Below are 19,656 nucleotides of genomic sequence, written 5' to 3' on the forward strand. Positions count from 1 at the left end.
TCGTCCCCTTCTCCTCCAGCCTTCAGTCTTTCCCAGCATCAGGGTCTTTTCAAATGAGTCAGTTCTTTGCATCAGGTGGCTAAAGCTAAGGGAGGCTAAATATCTTTGTCAAAGTCTTCTTTCCTAAAAGTGGCAGACCAGGGTTGCATGAATTTTTGACACCACAGTGCCTTCCAAGAGTCACAAATCCTCATATGCATACATTTCCTATCTTTCTTTCACAAAATAGGTGTCAACTAAAAACAAGTTAACATTCATTGGGTATTCTATACCAGGCACTGTGTCTCAAGCACTTTACACATAATTCATCTGTGCTGATTGCATGTCTACCCTTCCATGGACACAGCAAGAACATAACACAGAATCACGCAAAACTCCATGTCAGATAGGATGTATGGAGACTACGGTTTATTATTACTTAAAGTTTATTGTTCTCATAATTACAGGCTACAGTTTAGAAGTTTGAAACATAAGAGAAAATTCTATAAAGAACTCAAATAAATCTGAACAAGTAGGTAGAAGATGGTTAAAACCTTGTAATAAGTGCTACTTAGCTCTCAGGAATACTCATCTGTCCTTTTCCATCACAGGCACTGGAGCCAGAGTCAACAACATAAAATATGATCATAAATGACTCTAAGACATTCATCCTACTCAAGTGAGCATGGAGGTTTAGATATATATATATATTTATATAATATATACATACTTTAATATCATATTGGTCCACTGAGTATACATATTTTAACAAAAGATAAGAATCTATGCAATCCAGTTAAACACACATAAGATTAAGGTACACTGAAAGTTGGTGTTTATAAGTTACAGATATTTAGTACTTTCCAGAGTGTTCTTTTAATTAAAAAAAAATATTTTAAAACCATTTCAAACATCTGCTCATTTTCCCAGTGCAAAAGAAGGTTGTTCAAGTCAACTTACCTTTTTCCTAAAGTGGAAGGGGAAGAAAAAAAACCCAAAACCCACTACCATTTACAACTCCCAACACTACCTTCTCAATCAACTTTTGGAGTATATCCTTATAAATGGATTAGTTTATCAATATTAAAGCCCGGTGATTATGATTCAGCCCTTGCTTTGTCTGTATGACTTTCATGCTGAAATGCTTTAATTTATAAAAGTAGAAAAAAGCAATGCAAGAAAGTAGTTTAAATTCATTTTGAACTGCAGTAATCCAATTGTGTGTGGAGAGAAAAAAAGCACCATTTCAAAATGAAATAATTGGATATTCTGGAATTTATTCATAAGCTAGGCAATAAGTTACTCTGATTAACACAGATCAATACCACCTTGACTTGGTGACCACAGACACATTTAATTACTCTTTAGGTGCATTTTCCTTTATCTTGGTTTTCAACACATTATTTAAGTCAGTAACTGATGTTAAAAAAATTTAGATTACTCTACAATTTACAGCCTACTTCACAGTCCATTTTAAATTCAGCTTGTCTGCTAAGTCAGTTTTGCAGAAGATAGGCTTTTAACACATAAAGAGATCTGATAACTGGGCAGGTCTCCTCTCTCCCAATTTAAAAAAACAAAAAAAAAGTTTTGCTAGCTTGCCAATTTTGTAGGTGAAAAACACAAAAAGAATAGACTATTTTAATCCACAAAGATGGACACAAAGCAATAATGATTTAATACATGTCACTTTTTTCATCTGTATTCAGAGAATGTTTTTACATTTCAAGTAATTGAGCCTTCATTAAAGAAAACAAAAAAATATATATACAAAAAGTTAAAGTACCTTCCAGTTCTAGCTTACTAAAGTTTCTTCTACAAAAGTAAAAAAATAAACCTACCATGAACTAAAGAGGACAGTGCCATGGCAATGGCAGAATGGCTGCCAGGTTAAGATTTTTGCTTATCTTATATTGATGAGTATATTTTAGGTGAAAATTTTTCTTCATTCTCTAAGTACTTAAAATCATGGAGAGGTATCTGTTTATCTAAAATTCTTTAAATCCAGAAAAAAATTTTTTTAATTTATTTCAGACATGAGGCTTTAATATTTTTATTTAGGAAAAGATTGAGTCTGAAGCTCTAATGGTTCCATCTAAAACATCCTGTTTTCAACAGTGGGAGTCAATGTATGCAAAATATTTTTTCTTGTCTATAAAAAACAAATTGAACAGTATTTTGATTAAAAGGAAATACAAACATGTACTTTAAACTGGCCAATTTGCTCTATCATAAAAGAAATAGGCTGTTCTTTCCCTTCCCCTCTTTCAACCATTTAAATTAGGGGAGAATACTGCCAACTTTAAGAACCCCACTGGCTATCATTAGAGTAACTACAGAATAAGGGTAGCATAGGGGTGAAACTATTTCTCTATATTCCAGAAGGCAGAAACTTGGGTGCTCTAGCTTTACAAGTAAGAGAGGCACAGGCAGGCAACAGCTCACACTAAATGCACACCAGAGCAGGGGCCTAGGTGAAGTCATCTGGGTTACCACTTGCACAGGGGGAAAAAAAAGACAAATCTGAAATGGAGTTTAAAAAGCCAAAACTTTTGTCACATTTACAGGAATCTCAAACCTTTTGTATTCCCATGCTCACAGGTAGGTTTGATACACATTGTAAATAGCTTCAGTATTCAAGAAGGAGAGTGTTGTGTGGTTGACGAAGAACAGGAGATTTCTTCATGCTTCTGATATTTCAGATTTGCTGAGTGCAATAGCCAGTTCTAAGTCTTCTTGCTCTTGCTGATTCAGTCGGGCAAGTCTCTGCTCTTCCTCTCTCTCACTTTCTCTCTTGGCCCACTCAATCATATCTTCCTCAGAGGGATACTGCCATTTAAAAGATAAATGAACAAACAAATGAATACATTCATGAGTAAAACAAGTACAAAGAAAAGAAGGAAAAACAGCTTTCACAAAAGGAAATTGAACTATGTGTTTCACCTGAAGGGCTCTGGAAAAAGTCTTGATTTTTTTTTTCCCCCCAAAAACAAGTTTAATTAGTTTAAACTTAAAACTTTAAATTTAAACTTAAAAATTAAATCAAAATATGATTTAATCTTAAAAGCAATGCAGTCTACAGATAGAGAGTCTATAAAACTGAACATTAAAACATCATTTGTAAAAAGTGGTTATTCTTAAGGTGGAACAGATTTAAAAACAGGAGAGAACTAGCATATTTATCTAATGTAAAACATTTACTACTTCAACTTCAGTGAGCATCCTCACATGATACATCATTTTTAACTTAATCCCACTGGCAATTTCCTATCTTATTCTAGCCCTTCAGGTACAGGAAAATTATAAAGCAAAGAATATACTATACATAAATTTTGTTATACATAAAACAAGAGTCCTGGGTATATACCAAGCAAGATGTGGACCTAATCAATTTTTTTAATGCATTATAATGATTTTAGAAGGTATTGAGAACTTTTTGACCCATTCTAAATAAGACCTTAATGCTGGTAATTAATAAGTCAAGGAAATATATGTATCCACCCCAAATAGCAACCGTGGCAGATACTAAATAAAAACATTCTACTTGGTTTCAAGTCCTGTCATATAGAAGAACACCATAATAGGATGAATACCATAACAAACAGGATGAAAAGAAAGAAACTGTCAGGCTTTTTTGAAAATGGTAGCTTTCTTTCTAGGGAATTATAAGATCTTTGAAACTTTTAATGTTTAACAAATCTTTCATTTAAAAAGACATTTTTATTATTAGATGCTTAATATTATACTATACTGAGATTCTGGAAAATGAAAAAAGCAAATTGCTTTTGTTCAAGACTCATTCCAACCAGGTTTTGACTTATTGAAATCATATTTAAGATATTAAGTGCCACAAACTGCCAGAAGGTTATTTTGTACTAAGAGCATTATAGTAAGAAGAGCAATTCTGGGTTCTCTCCTTGAAACAACTCAAATTCCATCTAACAAGAGTCAGTATAATTCTGACACCTTCTGTTTTCCAATATTTAAAATATTGATTCCTGCTCTGCCTCTTCACATTTGGAAGAAGCCATTGAAACTTAAGAGTACAGATTCAAAAGCTAAATAGCCTAGTCTAATTCTGCCTACCTGCTTTACTAACTAGAAATGGCTGCAGGAATAAAGTGATCGGAAGAGTGACCCTAAGCTACACTGAGGGAGACATTAGGCAGACTGTGGTCAGTCAGCTGGCCACTAGATCTCTTATTTATAGAATCATCTCAAAGGCTTGAGGTTGTTAAGTAGAGGAAAACTGCTTTATTATAAAATAGACAGTGATAATGAAGGTCATTTTTATCTAGAAAAAAAAGCAACCTGGGAAATGAAACAGTTAGTTACTCTAAGAATTAAAACAAAAATTTACGTTTATCTACATGATGATGATATACACGTCATTGCTTAATGCCCCACCAGGGTGATATTTCCAGTTGGTTGCCCCATTTCTATGATCTTATAAGACCCGCCTATACTCTTAACACCACACCCTTCTATTGTCTTTATTGGCCTACTCTAGTCAGCTCTGGGAGAATGCAGAGTAGGTATGGAATGCTAGTGAACTGAGTGAGTGAATCAAAGTCGCTCAGTCATATCCAACTCTTTGCGACCTCATGGACTATACAGTCCATAGACTTCTCTAGGCTAGAATACTGGAGTGGATAACCTTTTCCTTCTCCAGAAGATCTTCCCAACCCAGGGATAGAATCTAGGTCTCAAGCACTGCAGGCAGATTCTTTCCTGACTGAGCCATCAGGGAAGCTTTGGGAGAATGTGGAGTAGATATGGGAAGCTAGTGAATTAGAGTCTTCCAAATAATTAAAGATTGTTTAGCTCTTAAAAATATTTATTTAATAAAACTGATTTATATTTTAAGAACATTTCTGTATGAAACCAGAGTTTTATTTTCTATTCAAAGAATTTCTGGTCCTATCTTCTTATATAATACAGTAATTGCTGACTGGTCTCCAGAAATTTTCAAGGTTTTATACACAAACACACATACACAGTTACAAATAACACAAACTCATTATTGGCATTATTTATCCAGAGGGCAGACAGCAAATGACTCTCTAGTGGCCCACTGTCTGTAACAATTTGCAAAATAATAACTGTCAAGGTTTTGCAAAGCACCTGGTATATATCCCAAGAACTAAGACTACTAAAATCATCTTAACAATGCAATAATTTCAGAACTAGCAGACAGAATCAAACAGAGGTTTTCTTGGTTGGGGGAAGAATAAAGATCATTTTTAACATGTTGGTAAATTTAGCTGAAATAATGCAAATTTGGCAGACTCAAAAATAATCTTTGAAAGCTCTTTAAACTATAAATGGAAAGATTTTCCCCCAAACAGCCCATTCACAGTACTTACAGCACTGAAGTTAGCAAAATTGCTTGGGTCAGCCTCTTTATTGGTAGTGGTAGTAGTAGAAGTGAATGGATCGCAAAACATATCAGGATCTTTTTCTTTGGGGCTATCATTGCCTGGGAAAGGCTGAAATGGATCATTCAGTTTAAAGGGATCAGAAGAATCCATTTTGTTGATGGGTCTTTTCCCTGGATCAAAATCATTACAATTAACTCAACCAGCAAGTATGGCAAACACAAACACACAACAACAGGAACACAGGGAGCATTAGAGAAGTGGGGATGGGGAACCTAAAACACATTCTTAATATGGTCTTAAATGACCACAACCAACAGTCTGTCGTCAAAAATTTCACACACAACCTCTTAAGTACACTCCAGTTTTATGCGGGTAAGTGGGAAAACAGCCAAGGGTGAAGCAGCAGACCTGGAATCTTTTCTGCTCAGAGTTAACTTCTTCTCCAAAGTAGCACGCTCCCAAGGAGAGAGACAAGAATGGATAAAACAGGGGGAAAATGACAAATAATGACAAAAACGGCCTCTGCTGTGATAACCTCTGCCTAATACATAATTCTCCACAAGTGGCAGTAAGGGCAAATGATCTCTGAAAAATGCTAATATTCTTCTGATTTTTCTCTGGATCTATATGTAACACCTGGGAGCATGAAATTAAAAACTACTTTGGTAAAGCCCAGCTACTTCTTGTCATCTACAGTATTTCAAACTGAAGGATAGAGAGAATGTTTTGAAGCCCAGGGCCTAAATTCTGTGGTTACTGATAAACTAATCTTTGACCAAACAATAGCATACTGTTATTCATCACCATTTTCAAACAAGTTTTCTAATTTTCAAGACTTAAACTTAGTACTTGCTGAAGAAAGGATAAGAATAAGTGTTAAAATATCTTCAAATCTAAATATATATTCCTGAAGATGTGTTAATCTGGTAACGGCAACCATAACAACAGAGTCTTTCTGTCACAGCTTACAAAAGGTTTTCACATCTCATATCTCAAAGGATCCTTCCAACAACCCTTGGAGGGCAGCATGAGAACTAATGCCACCATCTAACAGCTCAGAGATCTGGGGCTCAGACATAGGAAGCTCTATACACTCAAGATCACAGAGGATATCAGAGGATATTCAGAATGAGAACTTAGATCTTTAATATCCCAGTTCAACAACCATCCCCCCCCTTTTTTTTTTAAATGTGGACCATTTTTATAAAGTCTTTACTGAATTTGTTACAATATTGCCTCTATTTTATGGTTTTTTTTGGGCTCGACATGTGGGATCTTAGCTTCCCGACCAGGGACTGAACTCGTACCCTCTGCATTGGAAGGCAAAGTCTTAACCCCTGGACCACCAGGAAGTCCTCATTCTTCTTTCTTTGATTTTTCTACAGTGATATATACTCAGTTTATTGAAGTCTTAGATTTAGTTACAGCACTAGTATATTAGTTTATTGAGGATTTTAAAAATCACCTCACTATTGACCTCTTAAAGGTATAAAACTTAAATAAGCAAATTAACTGTCACTTGTTTTTTAACATATTCTGACAAATTTACCCTAGAACAATTAAAAGATATAGGCTAGTCTTCCCTAAAAGATAGAAATCGCTTGTTCACTTGATTTTTCAATAGGTAGTTGGGTATTAATAATTTTATTCACAATTCTTTAAATCAAAGAAGAAAAAAGAAATCTGCCCGAGAAATACCACAGGCAGGCTATTATAAAAAGGCAAGAATAAAAATCTAGAACTACTGTGGCTGAAAATTTATCAAGGATATAAGGTAAAAACAATGATGTACCAGATGTGTCTTCTCAAAAACAATCTAGCGGCACTACAACTACCCAGGGGATTGCCCTTTACCACTTCTCATAAACTTTATTGTTTTCATTAATTAAAATTGAACAAAACCCCTTTCTTTGGTACAGTACTAAACAAAACAAAAGCAAAAAAGTAAGAATCTGTTTCTCGACCAAAACACCACCTTTTTAAAATAAAGGAATCTCTTATTGAGGTAAATAATATTTTCCTTCAAGAAAAACAATACTTTCTTTCAAAATTCTGACACCAAAATGCTGAATTGGCCATTCTGATACCAAAGTGGCCATATATTCTCATACTGAAGGACTTAAGGAAGACTTCACACTTAGCAGGAAAAAGAAAGGGACTCTGGATTATTAACCTTCCCTTATAGAAATTTATTAAAATATCACAGTGCAGGAAACTCTGATTAAATGGAAGCTCATTAGCTTTCAAAAAGCAAGAGATTTCATTTACTGCCTCTCTGAAATGATTTAAAAATAGATTAGCTCTTGCCAGAAAGGTAATTCCTGACAGTTACACAGGTTGGCTTCTTAGGCACAAGTCTGTAATTCTGCATTGAGGTCAGAACAGATGATAACAGCAGGCTTCTGCCATGCTTTCTGACTTGTTCTGCTAAGGCCCTTTATATAACGTCTACAGGTAAGGCTCACACAAACTTCTTGGAAAGAAAAAGAAAGCAGTTGATTTAGGAAAGGTACCAACTCTCATACCAGGTGGTGGTGGGCAGGGTCTTGTTGGAGTTCCTATCTTTGGTGGCAGTGCTGGGGGTACATCTTCATTTTTGACGGATGTTTCCTCAAGCATATTTTTTGTAATGGCCACACTGCTGATGGAGCTTGATGTGGCTGAACTAAAAGGATCTTCATTGTTGACCTTTGTTTGGAAAGAAATATCTTCATTGTTGACCTTTGTTTGAAAAGAAATATTTACTCATGGTTATATATATTATGCCAACCAAACTGTTTATGGTTATATTGCATTTGGAAGAGTGATCTTCAATTTTATGCAGCTTTATTTATTTCAATTCTGAGAGCACTAACATTTCAACTTTTACATTCAGAACCAAAACTGAAAAAAATTTTTAAGTTATTCTATATGAGTAGTGATTATACCACCACTACTTATTAAGCACAACAGATCATACCAAAACAAACCAACTCTGGGTTAAAGGACTGACAAGATTCAGGTAATACAAAACCACTGAGGCCCATTTTAAAGGGACTAATGTATCTTTCCTCAAGTGAATATCTGATCTAAATGATACAGAAAAAAATACTTATTCCACACTTTCCAATGCACTTAAACTAGGAAAGATAAGAAAATGGCATCTTGAAAAACATTAAAGACAACTTTAATGTCATGAAAAACATTAAAGATAAAACAATAACAACTTTAAAAAATGAAAAGTCAACTTTTTTTAAAGCAAACTGATCCCATAGAATGGTAAAGCCTTATTGAGGGTCTGAAGATCTGGCTTTTCTAACACATGGAGTAATGAAGGATTCACTTTAAAATACGCATGTATTTATTTATATGGTCTTAGTTGCTGCATGCAGGATCTTTGCTGTGTCATGCGGGATCTTTCATTGTAATGCACAAACTCTCTAGTTGTGGTGTGTGGGCTCAGTAGTTGTGGCACGCAGGCTTATCTGTTTTGTGGCAGGTGGGATCTTAGTTCCCTGACCAGGGATTAAACCTGCATCCCTTGCATTGCAAGGCAGATTCTTCACCACTGGACCATCGGAGAAGTTCCCAAAAGATTCATTTTTCTGTAATGAATGGGGTATTACAATTTAGGCTACTGCTGCTGCTAAGTCGCTTCAGTTGTGTCTGACTCTGTGCGACCCCAAAGACGGCAGCCCACCAGGCTCCCCTGTCCCTGGGATTCTCCAGGCAAGAACACTGGAGTGGGTTGCCATTTTCTTCTCCAATGCATAAAAGTGAAAAGTAAAGTTGCTCTGTTGCATCCGACTCCTAGCGACCCCATGGACTGCAGCCTACCAGGCTCTTCCATCCATGGGATTTTCCAGGCAAGAGTACTGGAGTGGGTTGCCATTGCCTTATCTGAAACTTAGGCTAGTGTTTCTCTAAAGTAGCACTACTGATATTTTGGGCTGGACATAGCTCTGTGATGTGGGGGCTGGATAGTAGGTTGCAGGAGGTTTAAAAGCATCGCTGCTTTTATCCACTATATATGAATATCCTCCTCCTCAGCTGTGACAACCAAAAACATCTCCATTGTTCAGTTGTTAAGTCGCATCTAACTCTTTGTGACACCACTGGACTGTAGCATGCCAGGCTCCTCTGTCCTCCACTATCTCCTGGAGTTTGCTTAATTCATGTCCATTGAGTCAGTGATGCTATCTAACCATCACATTCTCTGCTGCCCTCTTCTCCTTTTGCCTTCCATTTTCCCCAGCATACCTTGCTAAATGTTTCCTAGGGGAGGGTATAGGTGTAGGGAATAACACCCAGTTGAGAATCAGTGATACAGACAATTTGACATACACTCTAATTTTACTTTTTTGGCCTGAATTAATCATAGGGTTACACTGGAAAATAGGTAGTGGACATATACTGGTGGGCTATTATCTTAATACTAACCTTAACAGCCTCAGAACATAAAGTCAAGGAACCAGTGCAGAGAAGATGGAATGAATGCTCAGATTTTATAGCCACTGACCCTGACAGTCAACAGGGGGGAAATGTAGTTAATTGGAAGAAATATGCTTAATAAGACAGAAGATTCTTAGTCACAGACGTAGAAAATAAACTTCTGGCTACCAGTGGGGAAAAGGGGAGAGGAGGGACAAATTGGGGGATTAGAATTGACATTTACTCACTACTATACATAAAACAGATAATAAGGATCTACTGTATAACACAAGGAACTTACTCAGTACTTTGCGATGGCCTTTTTTAGAGTGGATATATGTATATATATGCATTATTTATTTGTTTGCTATACAGCAGAAACTAACACAACATTGTAAGTCAACGACGGTGGTGGTTTAGTCACTAAGTTGTGTCCGACTCTTGTGACTCTATGGACTGTAGCCCACCAGGCTCCTCTGTCCATGGAATTTCCCAGCCAAGAATACTGGAGTGGATTGCCATTTCCTTCTCCAGGGGATCGTCCTAACCCAGGGACCAAACTTGGGTCTCCTACACTGCAAGCAGTCTCCTGCGCTGCAGGTGGATTTTTTACTGAATGAGCACCAGGGAAGCCCTAAAATCAACGATACTTGAATAAAAATAGAAGATAAATAAATCAAAAAGAAAGAAAACTCTTAAAGTTGTTGGGCAAGCCTGTCATGAGAAAATTATCTGTACCATCACCATTGTTTTTGTACACAGAAATGTCTACTTTGATTATATCTTGTATTTCATTCGTCTGAAATCCACATTTGCTGTGACTTATTGAAATCAAGTTGCAATGTTTGTGAAAGGTTATAAAATCAAAAGGAAAAATAGCTCCTTTGGTGGGAACACAGTATATTTTACCCTCCCACTAATTACTGCAAATTACCTTTGACAATGTGCTAAAATCAGCAAATCCATCTTCAAATGATTCACTTCCAAAAACAGAAGCAAAGGGGTCCGTGGCTAAAATGAATAAAGAAAATCAATGCAATGGGACAGAAAAACATCAAATTTCATGTTCTCTTTTGGTAACATTTAGACATATGAAAATATCTACTCCCAAATATGAGTCCCTGAACTAATAATTTAAGCCCACAAAGACAGATGAACACATTGATATCCCCACAAGAGATATTTCTTTGTATAAATCAACTGATGAATGATTTAAGAATCAAAAACAGATGAACTAACTGTAGGTAAAGTGTTTAAGGCTTTAATACACATCAAATAATACAGCTCCTGTATGCTTAAACTATTTCTAATAAAGACATCAAAAAGTAAAAAACAAAAACATTATTTCACATTTCACACACATCCTTCAAGGTCCATTTCACCTGCTACCATATCCACAAAGCCTGGAATATCCTAGGTGTCTCCAGTTTGCACAGCAAAAGTGATTTCTTCTTTCTTTGTGGCATTTATTATGGTTATCTGGGATTGATATATTGCTCTTACTAGATTAGCGAGGTCCTTAGAAACAAGGAATAACATTTATCTAATGAAGAATGGTTAAAAAACATTTATTGGCCATACATAAAAAAGTTAAGAAAATAAGAGTTTCCAACATCCAAAGAACTCACCGTACAGCAAGAAACATACAAACAAATAATAATAAAACAATCTTAAATGAACTAGTAGACAGGTATGAAAATCCTGGAGTGAAGCCACTGTCTGGGAGAATCAAGAAAAGTACTGAAGAAGCCATTACATTTGAGCTAGGTCTCTCAGATAAAGGAGGGAGCGTGCTGAATAAATGGAGGTCAGGGAGAGAAACCTATTACAGGCAGAAGGAACAGAAATTGCAAAAGCAATATTTAATCACTATTTCACAGGCATGAGAAGTTATCTGTTCCATCATAGTGCACTTAACAAATGGACTAACATTTTCAGCTGGCACAAACTGACTTACTTTGTGATAGGTTTTGCCTATTTAGGCTTAAACACTACCAATAAAGTCAAATTTATAGGAATTGTGGCTTGATATAGGAAAGTAGAAAAAAACAAAGGAAGGAGAAGAGAATCTCAAAAGAGAGGGCAAGACAGAGCAAATGGGCACAGAAAAAATGCTCCTGCTATTCCTCAATTCTTCATGTTTACATCATATCAGTTTTAGGACAAAAGTGTACTCACCCACTCATGTAAATGTATAAAGTGTGCCTTTGTCTCTAACAATAAGCACACCGTAGACATAAACAAAAGAGGGGCAACGAAGATCTACATTATCTTTGTCTTGTCACCAAGACAGTCATGGTATGGGCAGAAGCATAGAGAAAATCAGTCTTTTAGGGATACACCAACAACTCTGAATGTGAGGAGGATTTTGAAAGTCCAGAGTTACAGGAAATCCCACAGCTTTAGTCATACGGGATGCTTTTGTTTTACTCTGTATCTGCTGAGTCCCACAGCCTGAGGCCCAGCCTGGTCATAGCTGCTGTTTCAGGCTTTCCCTTCTTTCTCCTCTTCCTGTGATTCCTGATGCAGTGGCAGCTGAGCCACAGCCTGAGCAGGATGCAACACTCTCCTGATTGGTAGAAGGTTAATGACGGAAAAGGAGTTGGGCTCATTTCAGTGACTGCTGCTGCTAAGTTGCTTCAGTTGTGTCCGACTCTGTGCGACCCCACAGACGGGGGCCCACCAGGCTCCCCTGTCCCTGAGATTCTCCAGGCAAGAACACTGGAGTGGGTTGCCATTTCCTTCTCCAATGGATGAAAGTGAAAAGTGAAAGTGAAGTCGCTCGGTCGCATCCAACTCTTAGCGACCACATGGACTGCAGCCTATCAGGCTCCTCCATCCATGGGATTTTCCAGGCAAGAGTATCGGAGTGGGTTGCCACTGCCTTCTCCTCATTTCAGTGGAGGGAACTGAAAAATCTGCTTCATGCTTTTGCTCTGCACTGTCCCATAGCTTTTAAAAACAGTCGCTATACATGTGGCAATAGCGCAGTCAGGTCAGGGTTGACTGAAATATTACCAAGTGCACACTGTGAAAGACACTATCAGCAGAATCAGGCTTTGAATGCAAATGTGATCTGATTAGCACCCTCTTCTCACCAAGAATCAAGGTAAGGATCACTTTGGAGAAATACATAGAAGCATCATTTTAAAAACCATCTATAGGCTCATTAGCACAAATAATCCTGAGAAGAGTTGAGGAATGGGCAACATGGGTGAAGAGGATCAAGAGATACAAATTGCCAGTCATAAAACAAATAAGTCATGGGGATGTAATGTACAGCATAGGGACTAAAGTTAGTAACACTGTATTGCAAATTTGAAAGTTGCTAAGAAAGTAACTCTTAAAAGTTCTTATCACTAGAAAAAAAATTGCAACTTTGTATGGTGATAAGTGGTAAACAGACTTATTGAGATGATCATTCTGTGATGCACACAAATGTTGAATCATGTTGTTCACCTGAAACTAACATAATGTACATCTATTATACAACTGCAAGGAGATCCAACCAGTCCATTCTGAAGGAGATCAGCCCTGGGATTTCTTTGGAAGGAATGATGCTGAAGCTGAAACTTCAGTACTTTGGCCACCTCATGCGAAGAGTTGACTCATTGGAAAAGACTCTGATGCTGGGAGGGATTGGGAGCAGGAGGAGAAGGGGACGACAGAGGATGAGATGGCTGGATGGCATCACGGACTCGATGGACGTGAGTCTGAGTGAACTCCAGGAGTTGGTGATGGACAGGGAGGCCTGGCATGCTGCGATTCATGGGGTCACAAAGAGTCGGACACGACTGAGTGACTGAACTGAACTGAACTGGAAAGAAAGAATCCTTACCAATATTTTAGCATACTTTGTTAACAGCTTTTTTTCCTGGTATTTTGTCCTTATATATTTGAGATCATACTAGCTCAATGCTTTTTTCTGAGGTGTAAATAATAAAGCTGCTGCTGCTGTTGCTAATCACTTTAGTCGTGTCCAACTCTGTGCCACCTCATAGATGGCAGCCCACCAGGCTCCCTCGTCCCTGGGATTCTCCACGCATGAACACTGGAATGGGTTGCCACTTCCTTCTCCAATGCATGAAAGTGAAAAGTGAAAGTGAAGACGCTCAGTCACGTCAGACTCTGCGACCCCATGGACTGTAGCCTACCAGGCTCCTCCGTCCATGGTTTAGGCATATTACTTTTTACCTCTTTGTGCTGTGCTTAGTCTAAGCTCAGTTGTGTTTGACTTTTTATGACCCCACGGACGTAGCCCACCAGGCTCCTCTGTCCATGGACTTCTCCAGGCAACCCACACCCTCCTCCAGGGGATCATCCCAACCGAGGGAATGAACCCAGGTCTCCCATACTGCAGGCGGATTCTTTACCGTCTAAGCCACCAGGGAAGTCCAAGAGTATTGGAGTGGGTAACCTATCCATTTTCCAGGGGAACTTCCCGACCTAGAAATCAAACCGGGGTCTCTTGCATTACAGGCAGATTCTTTACCAGCTGAGCTACCAGGGAAGCCCCTTTTAACCCTTTAACGTAATTTAATTCATAGCATTCATCATACTTGACATGTTATATTTGTTTATTGTGCTGTGCTTAGTTGCTCAGTTGTCTCTAACTCTTTGTGACCACATGGACACTATAGCCCACCAGCCTCCTCTGTCAACGGAATTCTCCAGGCAAGAATACTAAACTGGGTTGCCTTATTAGCTCTATAAAGACAGGGGCTTGTTTTGTTCACTATTATATCCTCAAGGCCTAAAGCAAAGTCTGGCAAAGAGGAGACACTTATTTTTGTTGAAAATACTGAAAGAAAAACCATCTCATTACTAAGGATCTTCCAAACAGATGCCATACATTTCTCAGTACAACCAGCTGACCAACAAGGAATAAGGGAAACCTTAAGGCTCACAAATTATCCCCACAGAACAGCTGTCTAACCAGAGAATCCTGGGAGGAGGTAGAAACCATTTTTACCTCCATGACCCACTCAAAACCCGTAAGATAATTAAGCTCAAACTCATAGAAAACCTTCAAGAGATACTTGTGAATTATAGTCATCAGCAAAGGATCTACTTTCTCAAGCTGGTCTCCAAAGAGTTTGCTCACTCACTCACCCAGTAATCCATTCACATTTGCTAAGCATCTATCATGCTCAAGCCTAGGTACCAGGGATTTAGAGGGATAGAAGACATATTTACCTTCAAGGAACTCATGATTTAACTGAGTGATATACTTGTACACAACTGCTACACAGTAAGTGTTAAAGTTCAAAGAGAGCAAAGGAAAAATAACAACTAAATTTATGTGGAAAGGGGAAAAAAAAGACTTTACAAAAAAGCTCTCACTCTCTTTTACTTATAGACAGAAAGGAGGTGGGAGAAGAGAGATACACACTCACTATACGCAAATATACATCTGCTCATACACACATATCTTTTCATTCAAAAATTAAGTGGCAAAAAAAAAAAAAAATTAAGTGGCCATGAAGAGACATTCATGGCCTGTGGTTTGTGGAAATGGAGAAAATTAGAGAAAAAACATGAAAGAAAGCAGAGGCTAAGAATTACAAAATATATGAACATATGCATGCTTAGTCTGAGTCATTGCCTGTAAAAACACAGACCTACTTGACATTTTCCTAATGCTGGTGTCAAAGATGCTGTGAGAACATCATGAGTGCTCTTCTATAACCTCAGAATGTTATAAAGTTTTAATTAAGAATTGGAAAGATTATGCATTTTCTCATTAGAAGTCAGTAAAATATTCCATGCAAAAAAGTTTCTGGCACTTGAACTAACCTCATTTATAACGAAGTGTAAACAGGATGTTTACAAGTTAAAAAAAAAATGTAGAAACTAAGTAACCTGAATTGACTTTCTTTAGCTTTCTTTCTTAGTCTACACTGTGTCTATCACCAGGAGCAAATGCTAAGAAAATGCAAATGCTAACAAAAAACAACAACAATGCAATGTGAGACAAAAATATTAAAAATATTTAAGGTCCTTCTATCACTGCCATAACTACTAAATTTTAGGGGCCGGAGTAGAGTGATTTATCATTTAATTTTTAACAATAAAAATTGTTGTTATGTTTTTAGTTTATTTTGAAAGCATACAATTCTCCTGTTCTATGGGATTAATCTTTTTGCTAAGTAAACACTCAATTTCCCAGTGAGTAAGGAAGGTAAATATCCCGTGTTTGTGACTTTGGTTATATAATGCCATGTATCTGAGTCTCAGCAGTTTCTAGATAGCAAGAGTTTATTAACAAGTAAACTAAATAAATATATTAAGAACCTACATATATTTGTAAATTGGAGGAAAACACAGATTTACCAACTTAAACATAAAAAAAAGTTCATGTTTCATTTCTCAAACAAAAGAATTTTAAAAACTAAAGAGAATAGAAAACAACTATAGACTAAAAGAATCCTTTCCAGTAAAAGAGTTGACAACATACACAACCACACTCTTCACTGCCAGATCTCACTTGGAACTAGCCAAGAGGATATTACAAGTAAGTCTGCATTTGCAAGCCATTAAAAAGTAGCGGCAGTAGTAACAACAACTACCATCTATTATGAGAGAAACTACAATAAATACTTTAACATACATTATCTCATGTAATCTACCCAACAAAGCCCAAAGTGTAATTATTAACCTCACTCTAAAGTTTAGGAAACTAAGGCTTAGAAAAACCTATAGAACTAGCAATGTATCTGAGTTAAGTTCAGGCAACTGGACTCAAGCATTTATGTCCTACTGATGACAATCTCTTTCTAGACTGTTTAGGTTGCTATTGAATTTAAAAATTTTATGACAATGTAGCAGATTTGAGACAAATAATTTATTCATTTTTTCAGCAGTCAATTTTTTCATTCTGCTAAGTCCTGGAAGCACTAGGATGGGACAGTAGGGTTGTAACAGATGACTCGCAGATCTGTGCTTAAGCAACTGAACAAGATGGTAATGCTATTAGCTGAGATGAGATATCCAGAAGATGTTAAGTACTATTTTACATTTCACAGAGTGGACAACTTCTTTCAGACATGTATCTGTGAGTAGGTAGCCATTCCCTTCTCCAGGGGATGTTCCAAACCCAGGGATCAAATCTGGGTTTCTCGAATTGCAGGCAGATTCTGTATCATCCGAGTCACCAGGGAAGCCCTACTTTTATAGACACACACACATTTATTTGGAACACAGGGCTAGTGACTTAGATTTGTGGTTAGTAAAGAAAGCTGAGTGCTGAAGAATTGATGCTTTTGAACTGTGGTGTCGGAGAAGACTCTTGAGAGTCCCTTGGACTGCAATGAGATCCAACCAGTTCATCCTAAAGGAGATCAGTCCTGAATATTCACTGGAAGGACTGATACTGAAGCTGAAACTCCAATACTTTGGCCAAATGATGCATAGAACTGACTCATTTGAAAAGACCCTGATGCTAGGAAAGATCGAAGGCGGGAAGAGAAGGGGACGACAGAGGATGAGATGGTTGGATGGCATCACTGACTCAATGGACATGAGTGTGAATAAACTCCAGGAGTTGGTGATGGACAGGGAGGCCTGGTGTGCTGCAGTCCATGGGGTCACAAAGAGTCAGACATGACTGAGCAACTAAACTGAACAAGATCAAATATTAACAAAGACAATTCTGGCAGTGATGCAGATGACAGATCAGCAGGTAAAGAGACTGGAGGCAATTTAGTATCACAGTCAGTCTAGGTAAAACATGATGAGGACCCAACCAAAGCTGAGTATAAGGAGGAATAGACAGAGTCCAATTGTGGGTAAAACAACAAAACATGGCAATTTATTAGGGAAGAGGAAGGACAGAGAAGTCTAGGGTGACTGGCTGAGGACCAATATAGTGTCACTGGTATAAAAAGTAGAATGTGGAAGGAGGTAAAGCTTTACTCTTTGTAATTGCTTGTATTATACTTCAAAGGAAAGACAAACTGGAAAAGATGACAATCAATTCTAAGCACTGTTGAGTTGACACCTAAGGAGATATATCCAGCAGGTAACTTAAAGGTACTGGAGGCTCAGGAGAGAGATCAGGCACAGAGGACAAAATCTAGGAGTCATCACGGAACAGGCTGTAGCTGAACGCACAGTACTGGACAGCACCATCACAGGAAGTGTGTACTAAGAGAAGAAGAACAGAAGCTCCAGACTAAATATAGAACAGAAAGATAGCCTCACTCTTTAGCTTTTTCTCCAGGACATTGAGATTATTTTCTTGCTCTTGTTCTGAATAAAAGACATCTGTCCCAGATACCTCCTGGGAGCAAACTGGCCTGAGGGAACAGAGACCAGCACAATCCAGGGCAACAGGAAAATTTTCTAGAACATATTAGATCAGCAGTTCTCGAAGTGTAGTCCATGCGTTCCACAAGTCCAAGACCCCTTTAGGGAGGTCTGTAAGGTCAAAACTATCTTCAAAGTATTAAGATGATATTATCTTTCTCATTGTATTGATTAATTGCAACAGTGTTGCAAAACCAGTGGTGGGTTTAAAAAAAAAAAAAAAAGTGGTGGGTGCCTTAGTAGGAATCAAGGCAGTGGCACCAAACTGTACCTGGTTGTATTCCTCACCACCACAAACTCACGGAGGGGAATCATGGAGGGAAAAAGGCCAGGTGTACTTATGAATGTCTGTCCTTGATGAATCAATAAAAATTATTAATTTTAAATAAGTTGTGACCCTTAGGTACACATCTAGAAATTATGAAAGACAAAATGAGAAATACACACAAAACATTTCTGCTGAGTACCAAAGTACAATGGTTATCTGAAGGAAATGCCCTTACATGATGGTCTGAGAAACAAGGTAAACTAGCTGCTTTTTTCTTGGAATAGGATTCTTACTTAAAGAGACAAGTAAACAATAGCTATTCAGTTTTAGGTATTTCAGGTATCTTCCTAAAGTGAATCTGACACTTTAAGGAAAACAACTGAAAGTATTTTTTGCAGATTATAAAAATTACAAGCTATCAAGTAAAAATCAGAATCTTGGAAAGGTTTAAATGCCTCGTAAGCTTAACATTATACTAATATTTAATTAAAAGACTCTCATGAGATGGATGGTGATATCAATAAATGTGATTAAAAAAACTATTTATAATGAAATGTGCTAACATTTGGAAGACACGTGTAACTGAGTGAACCAATAGGTTCCAAATGATCAATGCATGTTACAAAGCCATATATGGGGCACAAGGTTCATTCACTGTGCAAGAAAGACTAATGGAGTTTAATGTAACAGAATATGAAAAGTTCATTGATACAGTTTCATATTCCTTATTGTAACTAACTTTGTGTGTGTGTGAGTGTGTGTGTGTAACTAACTTTGAATAAACTAAAATTTATTGATTTTTGGTACAGTAGCAAACTCCAGGAGATAGTGAAGGACAGGGAAGCCTGGTGTGCTGCAGTTCATGGGCCTGCAAAGGGTCAGACACAACTTAGTGACTGAACAACAAATAACAACTAAGAAAAATATCCACAATCATCTAAAAAGTCTATTAAAATAATCCTCCCTTTTCCAGCTGTTTGAGGCAGATCTTCCATACATTTCAAGCAAAACACATAGTGTAGCACACTGAATGCAGAAGTAGATATGAAGATCCAGCAAAAGCCACACATTTAAAGAGCTTTGCAAAAATATATAAACAATGCTACTCTTCTCACAATATTTTTCTTTTTTTGGTTTGGAGTTATTATTTTTGTTTAAAAATATAGTATTTATGCTAATATGTAATGGGTTTATTATTTTTTGTTTTTAAATGAATTTAAAACTTTTAATTTCTCAGTTTTAATTTCTAACAGTAAATACTGACAAATACGATCCCCAAAACAAAAGTTCTTTGAGGGTCTTCATTTTTTA

The 19,656-nt window shown here is 37.2% G+C and overlaps 1 protein-coding gene across 9 annotated transcripts in view; it reads right to left on the reverse strand.

The window, feature by feature from the left end:
• Positions 1-407: 407 nt before the first annotated feature.
• The window catches only part of EPS15 (epidermal growth factor receptor pathway substrate 15), a 148,158-nt gene continuing 128,909 nt past the window's right edge, over positions 408-19,656 (reverse strand). For 3 of the 9 annotated variants that reach the window (XM_042247906.2, XM_027969983.3, XM_060408943.1), the window contains exons 22-25: positions 10,705-10,781; positions 7,886-8,081; positions 5,346-5,530; positions 408-2,808 (exon numbers count right to left, since the gene is read on the reverse strand). In XM_042247906.2, the coding sequence (XP_042103840.1) occupies positions 2,662-2,808; positions 5,346-5,530; positions 7,886-8,081; positions 10,705-10,781 (605 nt within the window). In that variant the 3' untranslated portion in view covers positions 408-2,661. The remainder of the gene's footprint in view (positions 2,809-5,345; positions 5,531-7,885; positions 8,082-10,704; positions 10,782-19,656) is intronic. The other 6 variants (XM_042247911.2, XM_027969989.3, XM_060408937.1 and 3 more) reach the window with 3 other exon arrangements.

Source organism: Ovis aries, chromosome 1, assembly GCF_016772045.2.
Source record: "Ovis aries strain OAR_USU_Benz2616 breed Rambouillet chromosome 1, ARS-UI_Ramb_v3.0, whole genome shotgun sequence".
Classification (NCBI taxonomy): domain Eukaryota; kingdom Metazoa; phylum Chordata; class Mammalia; order Artiodactyla; family Bovidae; genus Ovis; species Ovis aries.